Source organism: Pteropus medius, unplaced genomic scaffold (assembly GCF_902729225.1).
Source record: "Pteropus medius unplaced genomic scaffold, Ma_sr-lr_union100, whole genome shotgun sequence".
In the NCBI taxonomy this organism is placed as follows: Eukaryota; Metazoa; Chordata; class Mammalia; order Chiroptera; family Pteropodidae; genus Pteropus; species Pteropus medius.
The window spans coordinates 4,202,363-4,229,957 of record NW_024352784.1 but is presented as its reverse complement, the minus strand read 5'-3'; the positions used below and the strand labels follow the sequence as shown (position 1 = coordinate 4,229,957).

At 36.8% G+C, this 27,595-nt stretch overlaps 1 protein-coding gene across 3 annotated transcripts in view; it reads right to left on the bottom strand.

Annotated features, from left to right (window-relative positions):
• Positions 1 to 46: 46 nt before the first annotated feature.
• The window catches only part of PAAF1 (proteasomal ATPase associated factor 1), a 34,396-nt gene continuing 6,847 nt past the window's right edge, over positions 47 to 27,595 (bottom strand). For 2 of the 3 annotated variants that reach the window (XM_039848017.1, XM_039848018.1), the window contains exons 4-12: positions 25,682 to 25,771; positions 20,288 to 20,386; positions 19,482 to 19,632; positions 13,954 to 14,148; positions 11,608 to 11,699; positions 10,136 to 10,251; positions 8,447 to 8,529; positions 3,055 to 3,137; positions 47 to 1,635 (exon numbers count right to left, since the gene is read on the bottom strand). In XM_039848017.1, coding sequence (XP_039703951.1) covers positions 1,558 to 1,635; positions 3,055 to 3,137; positions 8,447 to 8,529; positions 10,136 to 10,251; positions 11,608 to 11,699; positions 13,954 to 14,148; positions 19,482 to 19,632; positions 20,288 to 20,386; positions 25,682 to 25,771 — 987 coding nt within the window. In that variant the 3' untranslated portion in view covers positions 47 to 1,557. Of the gene's footprint in view, positions 1,636 to 3,054; positions 3,138 to 8,446; positions 8,530 to 9,955; positions 10,009 to 10,135; positions 10,252 to 11,607; positions 11,700 to 13,953; positions 14,149 to 19,481; positions 19,633 to 20,287; positions 20,387 to 25,681; positions 25,772 to 27,595 lie in introns of all 3 variants that reach the window. The other variant, XR_005649680.1, reaches the window with a different exon arrangement.

Sequence of the window (27,595 nt, the reverse complement as noted above, 5' to 3'; positions counted from 1 at the left end):
AGGATTAAATAAATATAATAACTAGAACAGAGCAGATACCCAGTACTCAATGAATTACAGTATTTTATTTTCATAATTTTGTTTAGGCATAAGCAACAGGGAGAAACAAATGGGATTTAAAGTTAAGATAAACTGTTCAAGTTCCCGCTCTCTATGACCCTTGACAAATCATTTCATCTCTTTTGAGTCTCACTACCTGTATGTCACAGTGTAGAAATAAAGATTACATGAGAATTTATCTTTAAAAACTCTGTGAACCACACTATTACCCAGGCCAGGAATTATCTTCTTCCCTTAAATAAATCCAGATCTCAGCTTACATGGCCCAGCTCAAGTGTTGCATGCTCCAAGAAACCTTTTTTCTAATAACCTCTAAAATGTAAATGATTAGTATTCATACTCTGGAAATTATTTAAAAAGAATGAGGAAGGTCTAAATGTACTGTGATGGGAAGAACTCAGAAATATTAAGTGAAAATAATGGAATATATACATTATGATTCCATTTTTATGCTTAGAGAAAAAGAAGTGATTATGTCATACCTTGCTTAAAAACTCCAGTTCCCCACTGCCAACCAAGTGAAGTTCAAGCTCATTACACCTGGCATTGAAGCCCCTACACTATTCAGGCCCTGCCAACCTTTCCAAACTCATCGCATACAGACCAGCCTTGCCTTCTTAAACTCTGGGTTCCATCTATGACTAAAGTGCCCTTTACCATCTTTTCCTTTAGGTCTCAACTTTAGCCTGCATCAGAATCACCTGGAAGGCTTCTTGAAATACTGATTGTGGGCCACACTCATAGAATTTCTGATTTCAGTTTGAGGCGTGAGAATTTCTATTTCTAACAAGTTCCCTGGTGATACTGATGCAGCTGTTTCTGGGACTACCTTTTGACAGCCACTGCCTTTACAATATGATTCAACTTCATCACCTGTATACAGGCTGACCAACCATGTCCATGTCGGTTTGCCTGAAAGTGCCATGTAGCAGAAAACCCCTCAGTCCGAGGAAACTGGGATGGCTGGTTACCATATCTGTATAAAAATCTTTCCCAGGTTGCTGTTTATGGGATATTTACTGCTATTGTCAAGCAGTCCTGCTCTAAGGCCAGGACAACAGGAAGCACCTGAGAAAGAAGCTCCATCAGCTTGACTTGTTGCTGGAGTAAGAGAATTTAACAAAGTTTTTCAAATTCACACTCCTCCAAACATATTCTCTTTATTTCCTTCAGAAAACAGGTTTTCGTCCTCTGGTCCTTGTAAACTTTTAACAAGAGATCAAACTGTAAGCAATTCATAACTTTGCCCTGTGTTGCTGGGGTGTTTATACAAAAAGTTGGGGCAAATGCAGTGAGCACACAAAACCTTCTTACTCAATTCAAAGTAAGTCTTGTCATGGAATAGCCACATCGCCTATGTAGCTGACTTTCTGTGACTTCCGAAGGGTGGCCAAGACAATAAAGGGTCATGGTCCTTGGGAAAGAGTGATGATGTTTTTGCTCATTGTTGATCAGAGTCAATGTTTTTCATTGACTGGGACTCTTCTTTCCAAGGAATCAGAGGTCAGAGAGCTGATAGCGTCGCACAAGACCATCTCGACAGCACGTGTATATCTGCTTCTCCCATGTGCCTACCTGGAACACAAGAGTTCACAGCTCTAAGTAAGTCTGGGATTCTTCCATTCCCATTGATCCCAGGCTCAAAGTAAGCCTGGGATTCTTCTATTTCAAAAAGACAGAGCCTTGTCATTCAGTAGTACCATATCTGAGAAGCTTTACTGACTTCAAAGACAAGAGAATTACATCCATGATATATATTTAAAAAATGGCTGGCCAGGGTCAAGGGCACTATGACTGAAGAACAGGGAAACTAATTGTCCAAGTGGACAGCAAACTCATTAATGCTGTGCATGGTTTAGTGCAGAGGGCCTGTACCTGGGGAGGAGATGGTCCACAAAAGGCCTGGGTATCCCTGAACCTAATAAAATTGTACACAAAGAAGTTCTCAATATATGTCTTTTTTTTTTTTTTTATGAGGAGGATTTCATTGACTTCTCAAAGAAGTCTGAGATTCAAAGATGGTTAAGAACTACTAACTTACTGAAAATAGCATGAATTCTGGAGTTAGCTGAATATCAAGTTTGCTAATATGCAGCTGCATGAACTAGGGCAACTTTCTCAACTCCTTTTTGTCCCACTTTCCTCATTTGTAAAATGAAAATAATATGTTAATTCACAATGTAGAACACTATGCAGGAATTAAAAAAAAATAAAGTGGATCTATATGCATTTGTCTGGAGAGAGCTCCAAGATATTAAGTAAAAAAAAAAAAAGTCATAGGACAAAACATATAATATGACCCCAATTATGTACAAACCAAAGATAAAACTATATTATTTACATAAACACATAAACACAAAAACAGTCTTGAAAGATATGTGCCAAAATGTTAATGCTAGTTTCTTCTAGAAAGAAATGTTGAACTAAAAAGGTCTTAAAGGGGACTTTTAAGTCAGTATAATTTTGTATTGTTTGGATTTTTATAGGTATGTATTAATTGTATATGTATATTTAAATTATAAGAAAAAACAGGAATAATACCTACACCTCAAGGAATAATAACAATGATTAAATGAGATAATATATGTGAAATATCCAGCATAATGTCTGGTCAATAAATATTATTTCCCCTTTTATTTTTCTCTTTCTATTCTAATTAAATGGGATAATCAGTCTTGAACTTTAAATAATAAATAATAGCTGATATTTATAGAATATTTTAAATTTACAAAGAGCTTTCATATACATTATCTCACTATTATCCTCATTTTATAGATGAATTAACAGATTGAGGACAGGGATGAAGTGATTTTTCAAGTTTTTAGAGCTAGTAAGTGATGCAGTCACTTCTGACTCAAAATTCTGATTTCTTTCTATCCCACCCCTAAATAATGTATCACCCCTATGATCACAAAGTAGCTGTATTCAGTCCCCTCCAAAGCCCTAGATCCCAGGTGAAAATCACCCAGGCCTGGTCTCCAATCAGGCCAGTACCTTATATACAGGGTCACAGTCAGTCCCAGTGAGCTCAATGACGTAGTCTAAGTCCTGCTGGACAATGAAACAGCTTCCATCACCTAAAAAGCAGAAAGAAAACTTAGAAAGCTAAAAAGACAGTTGCATGTGAAGGAGTTTTAAAAAACTCAATATTTTAGTTTATTTCTGTATATCACTAGCCTAAAGAAGATTGTCTTAAGACTCAGATTGGCAAACAAGTCTTATTATGAGGATCTATAGTGGCTGCCTAGAATTCTGGGCTAAAGAGGATTTGAAGGCCAAGTACCTTTGATGGGAAGGTAATGTTTTCCATGAGCAATATCTGCCAAGGGCATAGAGCAAGCAACTGCAGATTTATATATCTGTTTGCAAACTTACCCTAAACAATGATTTTTAGCAGGGAATGTCTATATAAATGTTCTTCTAAGAAAAATCTATGTTCCTGAATTATTCTTCAATCTATAAACTTGACTACATACATTAGTAAAAAAGTTATACCAAAAAAGTAAAAGCATATCTAATTTTAAACTTTTTTCTCAGAAGAGCATGGACAAATGAAACTTGGGGTGATCTATGAACTGCTGATTAAGGTGATTTTTATTTTTTAGATTATACAGTTTTATTCAGTTGTTTTCTTTTTGTTATTGTTCTTGTCTTACTTAATGTAAAAGTAGTACATGCTCATTGAAGAAACTTTTAAAAATATAGAAGTAAAAAAATCACCCATAATCTACCATTCAAAGAGAATCACTGTTAACAATTTAATGCATTTTTCCAATCTTTTTGTGCAGATTTTTATTTTACATGGTTGAGAGCATAGTGCATAAAAGACATGTCTTTATGCCTAAAGTTTTTTTTCTATATTAAGATTATGACTTTGTATAAAATCCTGGAAAAGAATCGAAAGATATTAATTAAACTTTGCGAATTTTTTGGAAATCTGAAAAACTGCTTTCCAAAATAACCTATTAATAAATTTTATTTTAATTAATCTGTTAATCAATCTATACTCCAACCAGCAGCATAGAGGAAGACCTTAACCTTTCTTGCATCATTATTAATCTTTTCTTCCTCAAATCCTTATCTTTTAGAGATACAGATATAAATACTGACAGACAAAAAATATACTGTCTGTGATATGTTTCAGGATGAAACAAGATGAATCATAAATTGTTGAAGGTGGATAATGGGTACACCAGTTTCATTATGCTATTCTCTCTACCTCTGCATCTGTTTGACAATTTCCATAATAAAAAGTTTTTTAAATTATTTAATCTGACAATTTCAATTTCCTTTCTAGTGAATCAAAGGACCTCACAGATCATCTATTTCCAACTTCTAAACTAAGTACGAATTCTCTCTTCATCACCTTGCAGAGTAGCCAGCCAGCCCATGCTTGTCCATCCTCCGAGTTAGTGGCGCTCACTACTGCAATACCAGCTTCCTTCTTATGAAACAGAAAGCTTTTCCTCATATTGAACTGAAATGTGGCTCTTGATAACTTTCTTTTATTGGTCTTAGTTTGTCTTCTGAAAACAGAGTTATAATTTTACTCCCTTTGCCTTTAGATATTAATGAGAGAAGTATGCCTTTCCATCTTTCCAGTAGAAAAGAGTTACAAAAAGTAGAAGGGTCATGAATTAGCTCTTCTCCATGTTACCCTTCACTTTACCCACGTTTTCTTGCCACAGAGATATTAATTTTTTTTAATGGCCTAAAGGTAGGACAGGTAAGGGAAGAAATGCAGAGGCCCTGGGTGGCTTCCATGCTGGTTCTCACGGATACTAAGCTCTGTGACTTCGGAACCTCCACAGAAGCAACATAAGCTTCTCATGTGCTGCAATGTGACTCTAGGTTTGTTTACATTACTTCTGTCTCAAAAATCTCATTTTATTATTTAAAAAAAAATTTTTTTTAAATTAATTTATTATTATTAATGCTTACAGCACCTAGGTGGTCCCCCATCCAAATACTAACCAGGCCCAACCCTGCTTAGCTTCCGAGGTCAGACACTGGGCTTGTTCAGGGTGGCATGGCTATAGACCATGGACCATGGCTCCACTGGGGCGTGAACCCAGGACCTTCTGCGTGTAAAGCAGACATGCTAACCGCTACACTATGGAACCATGTCCATCAAAATCTCATTTTAAACCAGAGTGAGAAACCAATCACAATCTTTTATTTCTCATCATTATTATTTCAGCAAGGAAAAGTGATATCTACTATTGAGTTTCTTTTCTCTCCTCTCAAAAAATGTATGATCACTATAGCCCTTCTTCTGCACTTATTTCTATATGCAAAACTTATCTACCTGATAAGCCCCAGCTCTATTTCCATTCTCTCTAGAAAGCCATTTCTAACCAACCCATAGAGTAAACCCTTTCTTCATCAATCTCTTGTAACATTTATTATTCCTTGTCACTTCAACATATATTTCCCTAGCATAATTTTACTTTTTGTAAGTGTTTGCCTTGTCAATGGATCATGGCAAGGAACACTTTTTAGGAGGGTTTATAGGGTACGAGGTAGTAACATGAGTAAAATGAAATTATCATTTATAAAATGTCTACTTTATGTCAAGTACTCTGCACATTTTATCTCTAAGAAAATTGAGGCTTAGAAAAGTGGTTTATCAAAGGTCACAGTATTATTATTTTAAACCATATAACTTATTTTTTATAAATAAAAAATGGTCTTATATTATGAATTTAATGATTAAATCTAATAGTAAGTGAAGGAGTGAGGATTTAAACTCATTGATCAGGTTGTTGGTTTAGGTTTAAAATCTATGCTTTTTCTACGTCATGCTGCTACTCAATAAAATAACGGCCATGTAGGAGGTCAGTGCTAGGGCTATGGATTCCAATCATTAATTGTTAAAACTGTGAGAACAGGGAGTCCATGAGGAAGCATGGAGAAGAAAAGATAAGAGGACAAATGCTGAACTCAGGAAATATCTTTGGTTTAGGGATGGCAACAATAGTAGGAATAGCAACAGGATTCAAGTACAACAAATAATTTGAGGACCTACAGTATACCATGACTCACATTAGGAACTTATAAATATAAGCTATTGAAACCAGGGGAAAGAACAGTAAATGAAGAAAGAGAATAACCAGGAGATTAATTAGTATCACTTAGGTCAAAGGAGCTAACAGTTTTAAGAAGGAAATAACAGTAACAGACTTCGTTATCACTAAGAGTCATGAAAAATGAAAAATATGTACTCACTCATTCAACAAACATTTGCTGAGATTCTTCAGTTCTGTGCAAGAACTGGGGTAACACAGATGAAGACATGGTACCAGCCCTCAAGGAAATTTAAGGACTAGTGGACACAACAGGCTTGTACACATAAAAGGCCACACTGGCTCTATCTAGTAAGAAGCTCATTATTTGTGGCCTTCAAGAAGGTAGTTTGAGCAGAGGGTTGGGGATGGAGGCCAGAATGCAGAGATCTCAAGGGAAGAGTGTGGCATGGCAAGCAAAGGGCATCAAAGAAAAAAGATCACAATGAGTGATGGCAATAGTATCGAGAGAAGCTGTCGCAAGCTTATGCCAGCTGTTCTCTTAAAGCTCTACAAGGAATACTGCTGCATCACCAAACTGATGCCAAGACATGGGAGAGAAAGAGAGACTGAGAGAGAGCGAGTATGGAGAGCTAGAAAATCAGGTCTACAGAGTCCTGATTACTCTTTGCTATGGTCTGGAAATCCTGAAAGAGAAGGGCTAAAGAAATAAGATACCGGTTTTGACAGGGATGAAGGGTACCTACCTATATCATAGAGATGGCCACGGAAATCCAGACACTATTAGCTGCCTACTCATCTATTTCCCTGCCCTTCTCCTGACTGACAGAATCCCAAATTGTTTCCATTAATAGGTGACACGTGGGATGAATTTTGATTAACCCAAGCTAATTATGGCAATTCCATTCCCCTTGTCAGTGACTGTTTCAGGCATGGGCATGTATTATAATCTGGCCTATGAGGTATGTTTGCTGGGCTGCTCCTAAGGAATTATCCTGATTCTGTAAAAGGATAACAAGATCAACTGTTACATGAGGATGAGAGCTGCTGTCTTCCACTGTGACCATGAGGGAAGAAGCCAACATGCTAGGGAGGAGAGCACCAAAAAATGAGAAAATTTGGGTTCTTGATTTTATTCCTTTTTCCTTGCAAGAGTTTTTATTTTTTTTAATTAAAAAATTTGTGTTTTAGAATAGTTTTAGGTTTGCAGAAAAGTTATAAAGATAGTCCACAAAGTTCTCATATAGCCCTCATCTAGCTCTCGGTGAAACTAGATTTCACTAGTCTTTAATGTCCTGGATCCAATTCAGGATACCACATTGATTTAGCTGTCATGTTTCCTTAATCTCTTCTACTGACTTTGTTTTCTAATCTCTAAATTAATCTAACTGGGAACCACCATAAACCTGAACTTCTTGTTAAGTGAGGCAATACACTTTCCTAATTATTGAAGCCATTTTCAGTTGGGTGTTCTGTTACTAACAGCCAAAAACATCCTGATACACTGAAATATTCAGGTAAGGTGGTCCTTCCAGGCCATACAGTCCAGGCCTCTCACCTACGACATTCCTATAAGGAGTCACAGTGTGTCTTAATGGACACCTTGTTCCATGCATTTACCCCAACCCCACTCCCAAACTCCATTCCAAGTACCTTGTCTTGGCTACATCAAGGTACTCATTTTACCTAGATTATGTATGTTAAGTTTTAAACATGGAACCTACTACATAGTAGGCACCTAGTAAATGACAGATTCCCCCCTTTTTGCTCCCTTCCTTCATCTATGACTTTGCACACACTATAGCTTTGGCCTTCAATGTTCACCTTTACATTTCCAGCTGGTAAAATACTCATTGGCTTACATGTCACCTGGTCCACGAAGATGTCCCTGCAGCACTCCTACCACTAGAGTTAGCTGTTCTCCATGTTCCCATATAGTTTACTGCTGTGGTACTTTATCAAATTGTACTCAATCACATGTCTACATGTCTGTCTGCCTTAGTAACTATGAGTTCCTTTAGGGCACAGACTATAACTGATTCATTATTGAATCCTCGATGTTTTGCAATAACAGCCAATACATTCACTCTACCAATGTTTCTTGAGCACCAACTACACAGTGGGCACTGAGCTAAATGCTGGAGATAACACGATGAATAAGGCACAGTCACAATTCTCAAGGAGCTTGGACTGGAGGTGACCAACAGTTACCATGTAGGGTGATAAACACTATGTGATAGCGCAATATGCCAAAGAATTATGGAGAACTATGCCTCTAGCTCAGCCATAGACCAGGCATTTAAATCTATATTTAATTGAACTATAGGGAACCATCTCTCTCCACTGGCCCCTGGACTCACCTTGGCTAGCAATGAATCCGTCTCTGAAATTCAGCACAGAGAGAACAGGTGCTCCTGATCTGTGGATGACTTGTACTGGAACCCTAGGATTCAGAGTAAAAGGGGCAATTTTTTTTTCTTCAAAAGAAATGCTTGACTATATTAACATATAGTACTAACCCATAACAAATAGGACATAGGTAGGAAGGGAGTAAACATTCATGTGGTTTCTTTACTGCAAAATCCTTAAATGACAGATCAAGATAATCCACTGAAAAACATCTTGGAATAAATCTAAACAGTCTCTACACATGTCATTGGGCTGAATGAACTTGGTAACCCACAATATCTCTAGTTTTCAGGGAGGGCTGACAAGGGTTTAAGGTAACAATGTTAACAATATGTTAATCTTTTTACTTATAGACAGAATTAAGACAGTTGTGAAATATTAAAATTGTCAGGACTCTGTAAAACAAAACGGAAAGGTGAGGGAAAATTGATTTAATATATATGGTAAGAGTGATTTAATATATAAGTATTATATATTTTATAATAGTGATCAGAGATTCTCTATCTCCAAGGAGCCAAAAACAAGTACAAAAGTTAAGTAACTTAAATTAGGGAAGAAAAGGTATAAACTAGTCATTCTTTAGCTGGAATCTCTTCCCTGTTCTTGGAATAAAATCCAAACTCCTTAGGACAGTATGTAAGTCCTTTCGAAGCAAACTCTTGTTTTCCTGTCTGGCATCAATTCTCACCAAGGCCTCATCTTCAGGGTACACACCTGTCATATGAAGCTACTCAGAGATCCCTGAAAGTGCCACATTTTCACATGCCTTCATGCTTGTCTATATGCTACTCTACCTAGGGCAGGATCCTCTCTTCCTAACTTGGTAGCTTCTACTGGACAAGATGCAATTCAAGCCTCATCCTCTTGGAGAACAGTCTCACTTTCTTTCCTCTCCTTGGTGCTTCCTCAAATTCCTATAGCCTTATCAGACCACTGATCACACTGCATCACAAGTCTTTTATTTGTCCATCATTACTATTAGACTACAAGTACCTCAAAGGCAGAGTCTGTATCTTTTATTTTTGCTTTTCAGTGAGCTGCACAAAGCCTGGTGCCCACAGAAACCATTCGACAAATTAGTTGAACAAAGGAAGGAAATAGAAGGAGGAAGGGATAGGACTGTAGAAATTGTTAAATCCTAGGACAGAAAAGTTATGTGATTCTATCTGGATATTTTAAAGTCCAAAATAAGACGTGTCTTAGATAGGTTATGATCAAAGCTAAATAAAGAACCAGAGCTGGCTGACTTAAACTTGGAAAATGATTAATCTTAGGCCAACCAAGATCTAATACTATGGAGAAAATTACTGAGCTCCTTAAAAGTAAATGTTCTACAAAAATCATTTTAAAATCATTTTTTGTTAAAATCATTTTAACAAAATCATTTAATGTTAGTTCATTATTATTAAGCTTAACTTCCAAAGCAATCACTACAATAGGACAATCATGAATCAAATTACCTTTTAATATGATTCCAGGAATAAGAACAATCAGACAATTCACACTGGAAAACCTTTATAAATGAAAAAATATACCCTTGATTCAATAGTCATCTATATGCTAGGCTAAATCAATGTTAAAGCCAATAAAAATTTCCACTCTGTAGAAGACCTGCATCATGTAAATGAATGGGGTCCCACCTTGGACTCCTCACGTCCAGCTGATAAATATTTCCATCTTGTGTCCCAGCCAATAGCAAGAAGCCAGAGAGAAAAGTACAGCAGTTGAAGGCATCTGAGCCAATAAAGAGGAATACCTGGGAACAAGCAGGAGACAAAAATGTTGTTTAAAACTTAATTTATTTCTAGGAATAAACAGGCACCATGAAAAGGAAAATTTTACTATTTTTAGAGATATTTTCTTTCTTCTCACTTTAAGCACTCTTCATCTAAACTAAGCAGTCACCAACAACTGAAGAAGAAGCACATTCAGGATTTCAAGACCCTGAGGTTGGCTGAAGACTTAAGCAGTTTATATAATACCAAACTTTGAGGTAGCAGTTTTCAAACTACTAGCTCTCGACTCACAGGATCCTCAACACCAAAAAACCTTCTTTTCCCTCTTTTCATTACAACCCTCCATTTGAGAAACAACTGCAATTCACATATTTAAGATTTGTTTCATGTCACTTCTAACCACCTTTTGAAGAGAGGTACTTTGTCTTAAATAAAATAGCAATTTAAAGAATCACAATTCTCCTAATGTACTTAAAAAAAGCAATTATCAGATATTTATTTATTCCTTACTGTTAGCTCAAATTGATCATTTCTCCCTTAAATGTTCTAAAAAGAAAAGGAACAAAACAAAACTAAACAAAGCCCCTGATTTCCCTTCAAATGTAAAAGCCAGCATGGAAATTCAGAGTGCAAGGACCATAATAAAAAATAGTGAAATTCCTGGAACAAACTTTGAAAATGGAAACACCACCGGCACAATGAAGTAACAAAATTAAATTAAAACACAAAGCCTATGGTCAAACCAAATCATTGAAGTTATTTGGGTGATGATGATAGGAGCTGGAAGGAAATTTTAAAAATCTAATCCTAGGGACCTCAGAGTTTAATTAAGAATGCAGTATTCCCAGCAAAATCTCAGAAGATGAAGGAAGAAATTTCAAAGTAATTCTTCTATAAAAGACATTCTGGGCATTAATTAATCAAGAGCCCTAGGTGCATGTGTCTTTGACTCAGAATTTTTTCACATCACCTTAGAGGCATAAGGGAATCTATACAACCTCATCATTTTACATACAGCACATGAAGACCCAGAAGGAAAGTGACTTAATAAAGGTCACAAAGCAGTAGAACATTTAATCCTCAATATATAGCCTTATAAGTCCTACTAGGCCCAGTCTAGTGACCAGGAAACTGAAGCTGAGAGGTTAAGTAACCTGTCCAATGTCATAGCCATTAAGTGGAAGAACTAGGATTTAAATGTTGCCTTTATTCCAAATCTCATGCTTTTAATCACTATACTGTACTGCCTCTCACTCATGAAGCTTCCTCAAAAAGTGAACACAGTAGACAAGTAGAAATGTTTCCAAAATGGTTTTCCAAGAATCAGAGCAACCCAGGTTGCCCCAGAGTTCAAAGGTCTTAGAGAAACTACTTGCCGGCTGCCTGCTCTGTAGTCCCAAGCACTGAAGCTTCTTATCTTCTCGGGCCAACAGCAGCATTTTCGATTCTGTTCCAACCTCCCGTTCACCTGCATAACAGATAAACTATATAAATAATGGGCAAGGCTAATCAGCTGCCAATACCCAGAAATCACAGATACTGAAGCCTGTTTATTGAATTATTCTGTTAGTGATTCACTCACTAATTAAAAAAGCATTTATTATGTTCTATATCTTGACTGCGGTATTGTTTGTATGACTGTACACATTTGTCAAAACTCACAGAACTGTTCAGTTAAAAAGGGTGACTTTACTTTATATAAAACATACTTCAACAAACCCAACTGAAATATATTATTATTCAGTCCTTTGTAATGTAACAAGATACCATACTAGAAGCAGGGATACAATGCTGAACAAAACAGTCTCTGCCCTCAAGGCTCTTATGGTCTGGAAGAAATGAAATTTATTCATTCACTAAATATTTATTGAGGGTGTACTATGTATCAGACATTTTTCTAGGTGCTGAGGAAATAGTGATGTACAAACAGACAAGGTCCTTACTCTTCCAGATTCTAGTGGAAATAGGAAATAGTGGAATAAGTAAATAAACAAGTAGGATACTTTGTGATGAGTTCTGTAAAGGAAATAAAACAGGAAAATATGATCAAAAGTGAACAGTGGGAGGATTGGGTGGGGGAAGGTCACTTTAAATTTAAACTTCAACTTTAAAAAGGCTCTGTGGAAGCCACATTTTAACTAAGACCTGAATGGTAAACAGAAACCAGACATGTGAAGAGTTTCTAGAAGTACTGGGTGGCAGAGCCTGCTGTGCTGAAAGAACGAACAGAAGGCCTGTGGCTGGAACACAGTGGGCCTGGCAGAGGTGGTATGACACGAAGCGAGAGAGAACTGTAAGGGTCAGAAAGTGTAAGGTTTTGTGATAAGCCATGGTAAAGGGGTTAGAATTTTAATATATATATAAAAGGAGGCCAGTGGAGAGTAGGGTCAAAGAACAGTGACATGATTTATGTTTCTAAATCAGTGGTCCCAACCTTTTTGTCACCAGAGATTGGTGCTCCTATGAGAATCTAATGCCTGATGATCTATGGAGCTGAGGAGGTGATGCTAGTGCTGGGAAGCAGCTACATACACAGATGAAGCTTTGCTTGCTCACTCGCCCGTCACTCACCTCCTGCTGTGCAGCCCAGTTCATAACAAGCCATGGACTGGTACTGGTCTATGGCCTGGGGGTGGGGAGCCCAGTTCTAAATGACCACAGTGGTTGCTCTGAGGAGAATGGGTTATAGAAGAGTATAAGCAACAGATGATGACAGATTGGACCAGAATGCTGGCAGGAAGGAAAATGGGAGGGAGAGGATGAGGTGAAAAATTAGAAAAACTTTGAAGGTAGAGATGACAGGCTTTGCTGATATGGGACATAAGGAAAAGTAGAGGTACATCATGAATGAGTCTCAGACTTTGGGCTTGAGCAAATGGGAAGGTGGAGAAAAAGAGATTTGGGTGGGGGGAAATCATATATTCCATGTTAAATAAGGTAAGTTTGGGCTATCTATTAGACATCTAACTAGAGTCTAAAACTCAGGTGAGAGGTCTATACTTTAGATATACTTTTGGAAATCACCAGCTTACATACAATACTTAAAGCTATTGATCATCTAGGGAAAAAATGTAGTTATAGTTGAGAGCCCTCCAATATTTAAAAGTAGACTAAAGGAGACATAAAAGGAGACTAAGAAGCAGCAGCCAGAGAGACAGGAAAAAAAGCCGTGTAGTGTGGTATCACAGAAGCTAAGAAAGTAAAGTGTCCTGACAGGAGGAGCTGACTATGTTGAAGCCTGTTGAAAATTGGGAAAGACAAACATAGAACAGTAATACTAGATCAGGCAACATAGAGTCACTGGTGACTCTGCCCTGCTTCCCATTCTTCCTGTTCTTATCTGTTCACCTTGAACCCATACTTCAAGGTTCAAGTCGACTTCTTTTGTTACACCTTTCTCACCTACACTAACCTAAAACACTCTCTTCTTCCAAGAATCACTAAGTTATTTAAGCCAAAATTTTAATGTTCCCTGTTTTATAGGCATTAGTCTCATCTAAATTAGATTGTAGTTACTCAAATGCAGTAACTATGACATATAGTTTCTTTGTAGATTCCTAAGCAAAAGAAACAGTATAGGTTTGCAATAAATATTAATCTTATGGTGAAATAGAAATATCAGATACAGAGCAGGAAAGAATGAGGAAGAAAAGGAGAAACTAATGCAAACACTAAAGGGGCCTAAGGAAACAAAATAAGCTCACTTATCATTATCAACTTACTAGGCATTTGCTCAGGGGAGCCAAGGTTTATGGAGTTGTCAGCAGCACCTACAGCCACTCCATTGATGGAAGAACCACAGTCTGCAATGACTCCCAGGCAGGCTGAGCGGCCGCAATCCCAAAGTCGCACTGTCCCATCTCGAGAACCAGATACCACATTCCTCCCCCGATCAACAATGGCTGTATCAAGGATACCTGGCAAGAGAAAAAAAAAAAGACCCAAGATAAAGTAGGTAACAGAGGAACTATAAGGGCAGAGAAGACAGATCCGCATAAATACTTTCATTCCTTCACATTTACTGGGTATGTACTACATGCTGGGCATGTTCAAGTGCTAGAAGAACAGAAATAAATAGAATAGAGTCCCTGTTTCCCAATGGTTCAAAGACTAGCTATGAGACACATAGAAGCAGCAGCTCTGGATTTAATTTTTAGTAGAGTAGTGATTTTCAAGTTTTTATTTTGGCTTTAAAGTCTGTTTTTTTAAACAAAAATTAAGTGGACTTTTTATAGAGTAACATTTGAAAATCACCGTCTTAAAAGATCTTGCTGCTTCCATTGAGAAATAACTGAAAGGATTAGTCTCCTCAGCTTAAAAAAAGAATGTGACTTCTGGTCTGGCCAAGATGGAGTAGCTTCATTCATTCCAGGTCCTTCTTCTTACAACTTAAAAAACCTGGACATAACAAGCATAGGAAGACTGAAAGATGGAAAGAGGATGGCAGACCAACTAGGGACCTCAAGACTTGAGGAACGACAGGACAATGAGTTCCCTGATTTCCTTACTGCCTCCCGTATATCCTAGACAGGACAATGAAGAAAGTTACAACACCTGATTAAAAAAACAAACAAAACAAACAAACAAAACAGGCATAGTTAAAACAACCCTGAAGAAAACCCTGTTGCCCCCAGGCAAAAGACTGGGAAAGGAGTGGCCTGTTAAAACAGAAAATCTTTTTTGGCAGTATCCACCTCATTCAAACAGCAACAGGAAAACTTCTATCTCCCCCTCACCCAAAGTTTCAGTGGGGCTGAACAAGAAGTGATCTTCTAACCCAGCCCCCATGGAAGGAGGCAGCACTCCAGTTACCCAAATCAGTGATATTGACCAGGCCCAGTGGGGTACTGGCAGCTGGGTCCAGAGGTAAGCTAAGCCTATACCGCCACCTGACAGCAACAGGTAGAAGAAAGAGGTAGAATGAGGTAGCCGGAAGTAGCACTCCACTTTCTCCAACCCCTCCCCTGCTATTGGTCAGCAGGAAGCTGAGCTAACAAACCCACTTGGAAGCAAGGAAGTCGTGCAATTTGAGGAAGTGTAAGTTGGTGCTCCACTTTCACCAGAAAGGTATCAGCAGGGCTGAGGGGATGCTGAGCTTCCACCTCGCATGTCTGCAAAGTGGAAGTGTGAGCCAGTGCTCCACTTTTGCCAGAGCAGCGTTAGAGGAGCCCGGCAGGAAGCTGAGCATACATATCTACCAGGCCCGGAACCATACCTAGCAATACTGCCTGCTAAAAAAGATTAAATAACATCCAGAGTATTATAATGTCCAAAATGTCCACAGATTTTATAATTTTTGAAGCCTTCTATTACCTGTTATCTGAATATTTGTTACGGCCCTGGCCTCAGCATAAAAAGATAGAGGTAGTCATGGACATAAAAGAGTTACAACACAATGTTATATGTGTGGTAACACAGAACTGTACAGAAAGGGAGGTATCCCAACCCTATGGTGATTCAGGCAGGGCTGTTACTTGTTTTATTAAAACCCATTTACTGATCCTATTACAGGTGCCCAATAAATACTTACAGCTTGACAAATAAGAGTACCTGACCAAAAATCACCTAGCAAATTAGTGATTTTTGGCTAGCTCCCCATTCCTCTGAATATGAGATGACTTCAGATATACAAACCTTGACAAAAACTCCACAGCAACTCAATGTAAGGTACAAATCATTGGTGACCTATGCAGTTAACCACATGCCTCAACTCTTACTGGAACAGAAACAGACGACTTTACAAAAATGCCACAGGCTGAAAAAGCAGCCAATTTAGGGCCTGTTGGAGAAAATATGAGAAAATTCAGGTGGGACCTAATCTCAGTATAAGTTTCCATATATACCTTATTTAAAATAAAAATTAAATCCAATTTATATAGCTGATGATAGTTGTTAGAAAAATAAAATGTAATCCTCCCAATTATACATCCACTGGATGAAGGCCACTACAGATAAGATTTTAAAGTAGCCTTCCTCTCAGAAACAGATGTAAGGAGGTAACATGTTCTGCTATTTTGTTCCTTATTTACAACATTATTTTGTAACTGTACAGTATTTTGAGTTTAAAAAATCTACCTTTCCACTCTATCTCCATGACACGTTCAGCATAACTAGAAAAGGATCTTAGATCTTTTAAAAATCCTAAAGACTCATCAATAGGAACATTAGGAAGGGCCTCCAGCTCTTATTAAGCAATCAAAGATCCGTTTATGTCTTTATTAGGAAACTGCAACAGCTACTTTAAAATGTTATTGAGTTCCATGAAAGTGATACAAGCTTTTTAAAAAAATAGTTCTGATAAGTATGTACCTGAGACAGGATGGTACAGTTGTATTTAGGAAGCTGTGACTGGTATTACCTGCACATAAATTTCAAGTAACACTAAAGAGCTGACATCTAGAACGTTTTCCTTTTTTATAAAAGTAAAGTGAAAAATTCTTACCCCTTCTCTAATAAAATGTCACTCACAATATAATGGCATCAAGTGTGGGTCTTTTCACTCTTAGATGACAAGAATAAAAGAAAGAGGAGCCCTACAAAAGCAAGAACTTCTGAGGAATTACTTTAGAATGAAGCTATGAAAGTAGCAGGAATACCTTTTTAAGACAATCGGCCATAACTAAGACCTACCAGAAACCATACAGGCTTTAGAGATCAAACCAAACAGATACAAGTCCTCAACATACAAGCCAAGAGGAAAAAGCATTTGCCTTCAAGAAAAGATTCAGCCAACTCACATATAAACATTCTAGCCAAAGTCTGGGAAATAGGAATCACATTAGATGAATCTATGACTGAAATAAGTACTAGTAAGAAAGGGAGCAAGTTTCATATTTCTAGCCATGTTTTTAACAAGTTTACTAAAATTATCTAGTTTATTATATTAAGCTCTTTTAATGTTGCTAGGGAGCACTGTATACGTATATGTACATGAGAAAAGTAATGACTATGACTCAGATCTCAGAAAAGAATGAAGCTTGAAGCACCTACTCTTACTTGAAGACATCATATCCTATTTCCAAGAAAGTGTATAAGAGTTTGAAAATAATGGCCTAAGAGCTGAAAATACGACCTGGTCTTTTAAAATTAATACTAGAAGCATTAAGCAAGCCAGGGAATTAATTAAGCTAACAAAAGGTTATCTTTTACAATAGATCTTTACACAGAGCTACTTTATTAGTGTCCTAATGGTTCTTTGCAATAAGCATCAGGCTATGTTCTATCCAGTCTTCCTGGTATTTTCTTTTATATCTTGCTTGCCAAGACTTACCCTAGGCAATAAAAGACCACGTTCACTTTCAACACTATCTTTTGCTTCTCTTATTTGGTTACTACTTGTGAAAACACTAAAGATCACAAATGCAGGTAATACAGTAAGTCCTCACTTAACATTGTCAATAGGTTCTGCAACTTTAAGCGAAATGAGGTATAATGAAACTAATTTTACTACAGGCTAATATAAGTAATAGTTAAGTTCCTATGGAACCTCATCAATGTTATAATAAAACATTGAGCGAAAGGACATTATTTGAAGACCTGCTGAATTCTTTATTGTTTTTTATTTGGTTCATGGATTTCTCTAATAAAATGCTTCAAAATCTCATAACTAAAGAGAGTCTAGAAAAAGAGCCACACAAAGCGACTTGGAAGTCATTTGGTTCAAGACAGTAATCCATATGCTACTAAGCTATCAGAGATTAAACATGATTTTTGCTCTGTATTGCAGGAGAATGGACAGCTCCAACTCACTGGAGAGCAGCATTCAAGACCTGACAGACATCAGCCTGGATCTGACTTCATCATTTCTCCTATAGTTTATCATTTCTGTTCAATCTAATAAAAACCTTCCTTTCAAGAAAGAAAAGTCAAGGTTGATATACTCTGGAGAAGTTCCCCACCCACTCTAGGACTTTCTCACAAAGCCAAAAGAATGGAAAAACTATATGAATAAAAGCTTAAATCAGATTAACGAACATTCTATAATCCGCTCTAAGTAAGTGACACACACATGTATTCTTAAGGAAACCAGAAGAACGCTGGGAGACTTAGGATTCATATGAAGGGCACAATCAATAATTGCAGTAATCAAAGGTATCTGTCATAAATTGAGTGAGTGTACACTGGCACTGAATATGCATCCTGTTAAGTTCAACATGCACAGTCATGCCTCGCTCCACTGTAAAGTTCTCCCGTGCCTCACACATTCAGAAGGATGGCCAAGTCTGAGGTGACTCCCTCAGCATTCCTCTAGACTCCTTTGGCTCCTGGACTCCCCAACAGTGCAGGCTACTTCGACTCAGACTTGTCGGTTCTTCAGGCTGAATGTGAAGAACGCTCCAAATATCCTTTCTATTCCCTCTCAATGCACTCACTAGTCTTAGAAGTAAACCATTTATCTGCTAAGGTTAACATGTGTTTGCTAGATGATCTGTATGTAATCTGACAAACCATTATAAAGAAATTTTAAAACTTAGAACAATCTCTACATACAAGTTATTTATAATATAGTCAGCTACATAAGGCAAAAACATTGGCTTAAATACCATAAGCATAGGGCAATACATAATTAATTCCCAAATGAGTAGTATAGATAATGTGTATTATAGTTCCAAAGAAGGGATCAAGTTAAGGAATTATTTGAGAATGTTATGAAATTTTCAAAAATATCCAAACTTGTAAGATAAGAATAACATTATAACACTGCAATTAAGGATAAAACATCACTAAATTATATTTTTTTCCCCAACAAACCAAGCAATCAGTTACAAAAGGAACCACAACCTGATATCAACTGGTTATATGGTCAATCCATTTTTAAAATCTGAACTGATTTAAATCCATGAGAATCAACGGTCAGTACCACACTCTAACTCTGATGTCTGATGATGCAGCCATTTGCCATCAAGCTTTTACCATTACCTCAGCCAAAAGACCAGTAATGAGAAAATGTGGCACACCTCTCTAACTCTTTTTCTAAGCACACAAGTAGATGATCTCCTGAGGAGGATTTTTTTTTCACTTTTCAGTTGTGAATAACAACTATCTGTGTAAGAAGGTTAGTTCTAGATAGCAATAACAAGAATGGGTAACAAAGGAATTTCTAATCCTTGGGGAAACAGCAGCTCATTTAAATGGCCAGTTGAATGAATTTTTTCTATTTTGGTGGAAAACAAGCTTCTGTTTCTATCTTTTTACTGATTCATCTTTGGGAATCATTAGAGAAGTCTTCTGGAGAAATCATCCTTCATACCTCCTTTGTGACCTTTGAAGGTTACCACGCAGCTAGCATCTTCAGCTGACCAGATCTTCAACTGGGCGTCCATTCCCCCACTCAGAACCACAAGGCCTGATGGGAAAAACCTGCAACAATTCACATCAAACACATGTCCTTCCAATACTCTCTGGAAAAACAAAAGAAAATTCCATGCTAGTTCTCCTGTTCATCCTTTGATGTTCTCTAACCCTCCATATCCTTGGTCCCTTAAATAAAATATCTACATGCTATATCCACATGCTGGGTCTGAAACTGAAGAGGTCTAAAGGATCTCTATAGCTCATTTGTCCACCAGGTAATGTTCTAAGAGCTGTGGGCTCCCTTTCCAGCACTGGCTACAGAGATTGTGGATTTGAATGCCATAGCTTTCACAGCCATCCCTAAGTCTAGTTCCACATATAAAAAGCTGAAGAGGCTTGAGGACTCTTATTCACCTCTTCTTAAAATCCTCTGTATAGTTGAGGGGCTCAGTTATAAACTCGGTGTAACAGCCTAGCTACTCTGTCTTAGAAACCAATTACTGAAGGCAGTTCTTACCTAGGGACCACCCACTTAAGACAGTTACTAGGCTGGCTCCTCCACTGTTCTAGTCCCAATTTGTTCTAGCAAATCACCAAGCCTGAGGATGTTTCTTAGATTAGCACATAAAAGAACAAAGATTCACGGAAGTACAGTGGCACTACATTTTTAGAATGGGCTACTCTTCTTTCCATGACCCAGTCTAAGGTTTCTTAGACCACCCTTCATGTACAAGACTCTAAAAGTATATCCAAAGCCTTTACTCTGAGCTCTCCATTGGAAGCCTGCCAGATCTTCATGGTCCCATCAGCACTAGAAGACACACCAAGGCCTCCACCACTGGAAATGTCCAGGCATGTTATCTGTTCAAAATATAAAACCACCAGTGTTACAAATAATGAAAAGCTCATCTTCCCTCGATATATGGTATAAACCTCCCCTGTTTCATACTCCTCTAAGACTTCTTCAAGCTTATGCTTCCCAACACTAAGGGTATATGTTTCATGTGAAAGCTGCCTTACTATCACCAATCTCTCAATGAGGCTAGAGCCAATACCTTCTATTTCTCAAAACAAAAAGATATTCTTATAATCATTTATAGTCTCTTGCTTCCGCTAAAAAGTTTTCTCTATCCTCATATCATTTCCATAGTTTACATCTTTTGTTATTTTATTTTAAAATTAAGATATTTCTTTGCATTCTTAGGAACCCACTTACACAAAAGACAGTCTTCCAAGATGTACCAGAAGGATTCAAAGAAAAGCAAAGATGCTTCCGATTTACTATTTCACATTCTCTCTGTAAAATCCTCATTATGTGCATGTGCATATTTCAGAACAAGTAAAAGAGAATTCCCAGTTTCAATATTAGCAATCTCTTCATGCATTAGCAATGATCAGACTGCCAAGTCTCTTTCATATACATACATGCATACATAATCCTTTTTATTAAAAAACACCCAGCTGCAAAAATTCCAGAAACGTAGGATTGAGATATATAATCCAAGACATATTTCCAGCAATAATAATTCCCATGTGACATAATTATTAAGAAAAAAGTAGAGGCTTTGGCTTTACTTATCCAACCTTTCATTTTACTTCGTTCTATGCCATTTAAGCCATAAGGAATAAGGTTGGGAAGAAATATCAACCCTAACACTTTGAGACCTTTTCTTCTTTATTTTGGTTCCTCAGAATAGACTGTTAATTGCGGATCCTTTAATTTTAAGGATTCTTATTTATGTCACATTTTATCATTTATAAAATATTTTCAAATATATTATATCATTTGATCCTCATAATAATCCCATTTTACTCCTGGCTTCCCACGCATTGCTGGGCATTGGAGACACAGAAGTAAATTTGACAGAGCCCTGCCTTCACATTCTAGTGTAGAAGACATATCTCTCAGATCTACTTTTCTTTTCTAAGACCACTGCTCCCACTATAATCCTGGGTCTTAAGTCTGACTACTTGTACTGTCAATCCTTTCAACTCTATGTCTAGCTCCCCAATTATGTGATGAGCTCTGTAAGTGTAAGAACCACAAACAGCACTTTCTTACACAAATCACAGGCATGGTAACTACTCAACAAATACCAAATGACAGCAGTTTGGGAAGAAGGATGAAGTACCTCATCAATACTAGATAGGAAAGTAAAGCCATCTGACCTATACCAACAAGACCAACTACTGTCCTCATTCGCAGGGTCTTAGAAATGACATATTTAAACACTTTCCTACTCACTCTGAAATCAATTTAATCCCTGCAGCAACATAGCTCAACCTCTTTCCCAATTCAAGTGGCATCTATCCAATTGCCCACTAGGAATCTACCTTTGGCTTTATAGTGGAGATCTCAAACTTCACATATCCAAACCAGAACTCTTATTTCGCCCTGTATAAACCTATACAACTGGTAAATGGCATCACAGTTTACCCACTTCTCCAAAATTTTTGGAAGTATCCCAACTCCTCGTTTTCTCTCATATATCATATTCAAGCCATTAGCAAATCCTGTCTGGCCCCATACCCACAGAATGTAAGCTCTACACCACAGTTTTATTCATTGCTATAGCCCCAGAGCCCAGAAGAGTACCTGGAATATAGTAGGTAATTAATAAGTGCATGAATCATCTAATAATGAGCTCAAATAAGAGAAAGGGAAAATAAGATAGAGAAAAAGGGCACAATTGGTCATTTGAAAAAAATAACCTACTTTTCAAAAGGTAAGTGGTTTTCCCAACTCCCCCAAGGATTTCATCACTTCTCCAGTAGTCTTCTGCACTATGTTCATATAGTGCAGTGACTTTCAACCAGGGGCATATTTGCTCCCTAGAGGACATCTAGCATTGTCTGGAAACATTTTTAGTTGTTATAACTGGGGGTGGAGTCCCACTGGCAACTGGTAGGCAGAGGTCAGAGATGCAGCTAAACATCCTACAGTGCATTAGAACGGCCTCCTACGATAAAGAATTATCCAGCTCAAAATGTCAATAGTGCCAAGGTTGCCAAGGGTGAGAAACTCTGATATATTGTATTACATTCTCTCAGTTAATGTACTGTTCCTGGAGGGGACAGGGCTATCCTGTTATTTATCTGTGTTACATATCTTTGGGGCCCTAGTACTTAGATCTAAAAAGTAATTAAGTATAAACTATCCATGTCTCCCAAAGTGACAGAAAACTGAAGAGTAGATTTAGGTCATACCAGCTGTCTCCAGCCTCCAAACTTTTATTAAAGAAAAAGAAGAAAGGGAACTAACATTTACTGAATAGCTATTATGTGCCAAATGTGTAACACACTATCCTCATACAATACCCTCAACAATCTATAATACATTATCCTATTTTTCAGATGAGGAATTTGAGTTTTAAAAGATGATTAAGTAATTTCCCCAAAGTAGCAGAGCCAGTATAGAAACCTAGATCAGAGTCTATCTATTCTTTAGTCACAGCAAAAGAACAGACAGATCAATGGAACAATCCTAAATATTAGATAAAGATGAAAATTCAAGCCAGTGAGATAAAGAATGGAAAACTTTATAGTGCTGTGACATGCTAACCATTTCAAAAAGAATGAGTTAGATCCCTACTTCAAACCAAATAACGAAGTTTGAGATGTAAAAAATATAACATAACAATTCAAAAAAACCACTATATTTATCATTTTTAATTAACATTTATATTGTGCTTTCTATGTTCCAGACCTAATTCTGTTTCAATCCTTTTAACAACCATAAAAGAAAAATATTTATTTTTACTCCCATTTACAGATAAGGAACCTGTGGCACATGGAATTAAAGAAGTAGACTAAAGTCGCACAGTTAGCAAGAGACAGAACCAAAATGTGAATCCAAAGAGACAAATCCAATAAGTCTGTCTCTAGAGTTCATGCTCTTACTCATTATGTTGAGCAATTAGAAGTGAATATACATATATGTAAAATCATGAACTACCCTAAGCAAGACTCCAAAGGCAGTTACCATAAAGGAATAAGCTGATAGGTGTTATTATCTAGAAATATTTTTTAAAAAAGAAAAAAGAAATATTAAATATATGTATGTCGAAAGACACAATAAGCAAACAATAAGCTAGAAAACTATCCGTAAACTATATGGCAAAGGATCAATAACCTTAATATAAGAGCTCTTACTAATAAAGAAAAAAACTCACACTTCGAAAAATGGGAAAATGACATAAAGAGAGGACAATAAATATACAAAAAGTGGCCAATCCAATGATTAATCAAAGGAATGCAAATTAAAATAACAATGAGTCTACAGCCATGCTACATGCCGGATCCTGTCTGATCTGGAAGCTAAGCAGGGTTGGGCCTGGTTAGTACTTGGATGGGAGACCACCTAGGAAGACCAGGTGCTATAGGCGTAAAAAAAAAAAAAAATTAAAAAAAAGTCTAAAATAACAATGAAATACCATCAAATTGGCAAAACTTCAACCTCTAATACACAGTATTGACAGAGTATGTTAGGTCAGACTGGTAGAAAAAAGCAATACAGTAAAAGACTATAGCAGATAGATCAATTAATAGCAGTAGATTAATTAATCAAAAAATTCAGTTAAAGTAGGAAATAATAAAAAATGATGCATAAATACCTACATTTTATTTTAACTCAAACATATAATTACACATCGAAATTCACTAACATTTTCATTAGTCTGCTGATGACTACAAGGAAGCTTCCCCTTGACTTTCTTTTAATAAACTATAACCAAAAGGCACACTTTACAAGTTCTAGTTTCTTTAAAGCAAAGCAAATCTTTATTCACACTTACAAAGCAATCTAAGAGCAAAAATTCGCCTAGGTTTTTTAAAAAAATCTTTCCCCTAATATTTTGCATTTATCTTGCTCATACATACTACAATAGACATAATCACTCTCTGCCTTTTCGCACTCATATTTCATTGGTTTAACATATTTAATTGATAAGATAATTTCAAAAACAATATAACTGGCATTGCAACTGACTCTTGGTAAGCATTCAATTTAACCAGTAGTGTTAGAAGTATGCAGACCTCAGAGAAGAGCTTATGAACTGGGAATACGCTGTGAGGATCAGCCGCTGTTTTACAGAGGAAATGCAGGGCAACAGTTGACTCAATAAATCAGTTTAGTGGAAGTCAGTCAGAATATACCAAAAGCCTTATAATTTGCATCCCCTGTGACTCAGTAATTCTACTTTCACAAATGTACTCTAGTTTCTTCCTACCTTTGGGAGCAAAGGGTTAGCTATATCATCAAAATAAGAATTCATGAAATTGGAATACCTGAATGTCCAATAATGTAAGATTGGAAAAATTATAGTAAAATCATAGAGTACTATGCAGCTCTTTAAAAAATGTACAGAAAGAAGTATATAATGATGCATAGAAAGATGCATAGAAAGATGTATATAACATAGAATGATGTATATAATATATTATTAAGGAATAAAAAGCAAGTTATAAAATAGCATATAGTATAAAAACCTATTGTGATAAAATATTTAAAGAAAAATCAAATTAACCAATGATACTTAAAAATCAGCATGATGCTGGAACACAGTAGTTCACAATAGTTATCTTTTTTAGGTTATAGAAATATGAGTGATTCATTTTCTTTCATGTTTCCTAAGTTTTTATCACTAAAAGTATGTTTTGCAATAAGGGGAAAAAATAACTATTGTTAAAAATGTACTATACAATAAGTGGAAGGCTTTAATGTAATCAGTTTATACACCTATTTCTCACTTTTGCTTCCGAAAGCCCATGGTAGTAGAAAGGGCTTTAATCAGAAAGACCTTTGAAAGTTATTCCTCAATAAGCTATACTTGGGAAAATGTCCCTGTCCTATAGGAAAAGGGACAGAAATATGTGCAGTGAGTGGCAAATTATGCAAATGTCAGCTACTATCATCATCATCCAAAAGCCAGTAAGCAGCTCTGCTAAAACATATATAAGGAAATTTTCTTTCAAAATTCCTTTCTCTAAGATTACCATTGAGTGGATTTATATACATATTCTAGTCCTAAACATCACACTTCATCAACTATGTTATCTAAAAATGTAAATGAAAGAAACATTAATTATAAATGTTTATAGCACTAGACAAGCAGATAAAATATTAACATGCTATTCTCATTTTATCAAAATACTTACACTCTTTGCATGAATTCTGGAAAAAGTAGTGTATGGTGCCAAAAACTTCGAAGATGAATTTTCCTTTGGACATGAAATATGAATGCTTTTCTAAACAGAGCAAGAAAGATGAAATACATCAGTAAAGTTACTCCAATGGAAGTAAAGCCTCTTAAACAAAACATGAGGACAACAGAAAATTTTCATCTTTAAGTGTTTCCTCTCTAATCCTCCTTCCCCAGCCCATAGAAACTATCACCTTTCACTACAGGGGCTGCAATATAATTTGCTATCGCTGAGATGCCATGATCTTTTTATGTTGAACTGCCCCAGAGAAGACAAACCAACACTAAGATATAACTGACAAACATGAGAGCATTAATTTTTAGAAGAAAGTCTAATACCAGTATGTTTAATTAGCAGTGGGACAAGGCCTGGGGCCTAAAAGACTAACTGAAAGTAAACTTGCTGCCTATAAGGACTTTCAGAAAAAATGTTAAGACTACTGACATCTAGTTAGCAGAGAAAATCGGTAAAGTAAATTATGGTACACTTTTACAACGTCTTACAAGAGTGGTTAGGCTTGTAGTACCCATTCCCACCTAAAACTTAAACTGACTGTAGTAAATAGACTGGTTATCATCACAGCCATAGCTGTATTACGATCCCCTAGGTGTTCTGTCTAGTCATTATCACGTATCTTTTAACTATTATATCAAGATAACACTGGTGACATAGTAGGAAATTATACCTAGAAACAATGTTAGGGTCAGGTGACATGAGTTGCTAAAGGCAGCCTTTGTAACCATCACAGGTAAGTATGCTGGTGTTTCCAGGTAGTATATGTAGGCAGAGGTATAAAAGACTTGTACATATCTCCCATACAGAGCTGAGGAGCTGCACTCACCACATGGCCCCTAACCTGTTATCTCTTACAGTTTCTGGAAATCATGCTGGGTAATGCAAATGTCTTCAATAACCAAAATATTCTGAACCTCTTTATAAGGCTAATTTATTTACAACAAGCAGAGGCCTCACAGTTCATTAGAAAGAACAGTTTCAAATTAACATGCTCTTATTACAGATCTTCTATTCCTTTAAAAAGACAAGTAGAATATCTATACAAACAGTATTTTCTTAGCCAGCATATTCATGCCTGGGTGTCTACAGGCCTTTCATTAAATTGAGTTTTTGCTTCTAACCGCATGACAAAGCCCATACAGCTGCCAGAGAGCTGACCTATGTTTAGCGTCAGCTAAACTCTCCTGGCTAAATATTCATACCAAGCGAGGACACAAGGGCTCTGAGGGCTTAGGGTTCAGGCCTCTATAAGCATTGGTTTGCTCTCAGAAGACTTCATTCTGGGGGGCTAATTACATGAAAGATTTCAAGAATCAGCCACTACACTAATTCATGGATTTTTCCTGCTTATGAATCCTGCATTTCAACCTTTAATCCATAAAAAGACTATGAAGGAAGATAAATGTTGAACTACCTTCCACTGTCAGCAGTAGAGAATCATGTTGTTATTTAAAATAATTTAAAGAAAAGCTGCAGGAGATATCAAAACAAACAGAACAGACAAAATTCAGGGGTGGGACATGGAGTTTGAGTATTCTACACTATAATAAAATTCAAAGTCAAACTTTTTGTCCTTTAGGATTAGGTTTTTAAGCATATTGACAGATCTGTTTAAAAGAACAAAGTAGCAACATCAAATAACAAAATGACTCATGGCAGTTAGGAAACAAATGACCGCTCAACCATAAGCACTTACTGTCTGACTCAGCAGGTATACAGTAGAAATTAGCAATCATGTTGGAAGATTAGGATTGTATCAGAGCCTGAGTATGAAGGGAAGAAAGGAAGTCAGCACCCAGGCTATGGATGGACACTGGTGAAATACTTGGGGAAAAATGAAGGCTTGCAAGGTGG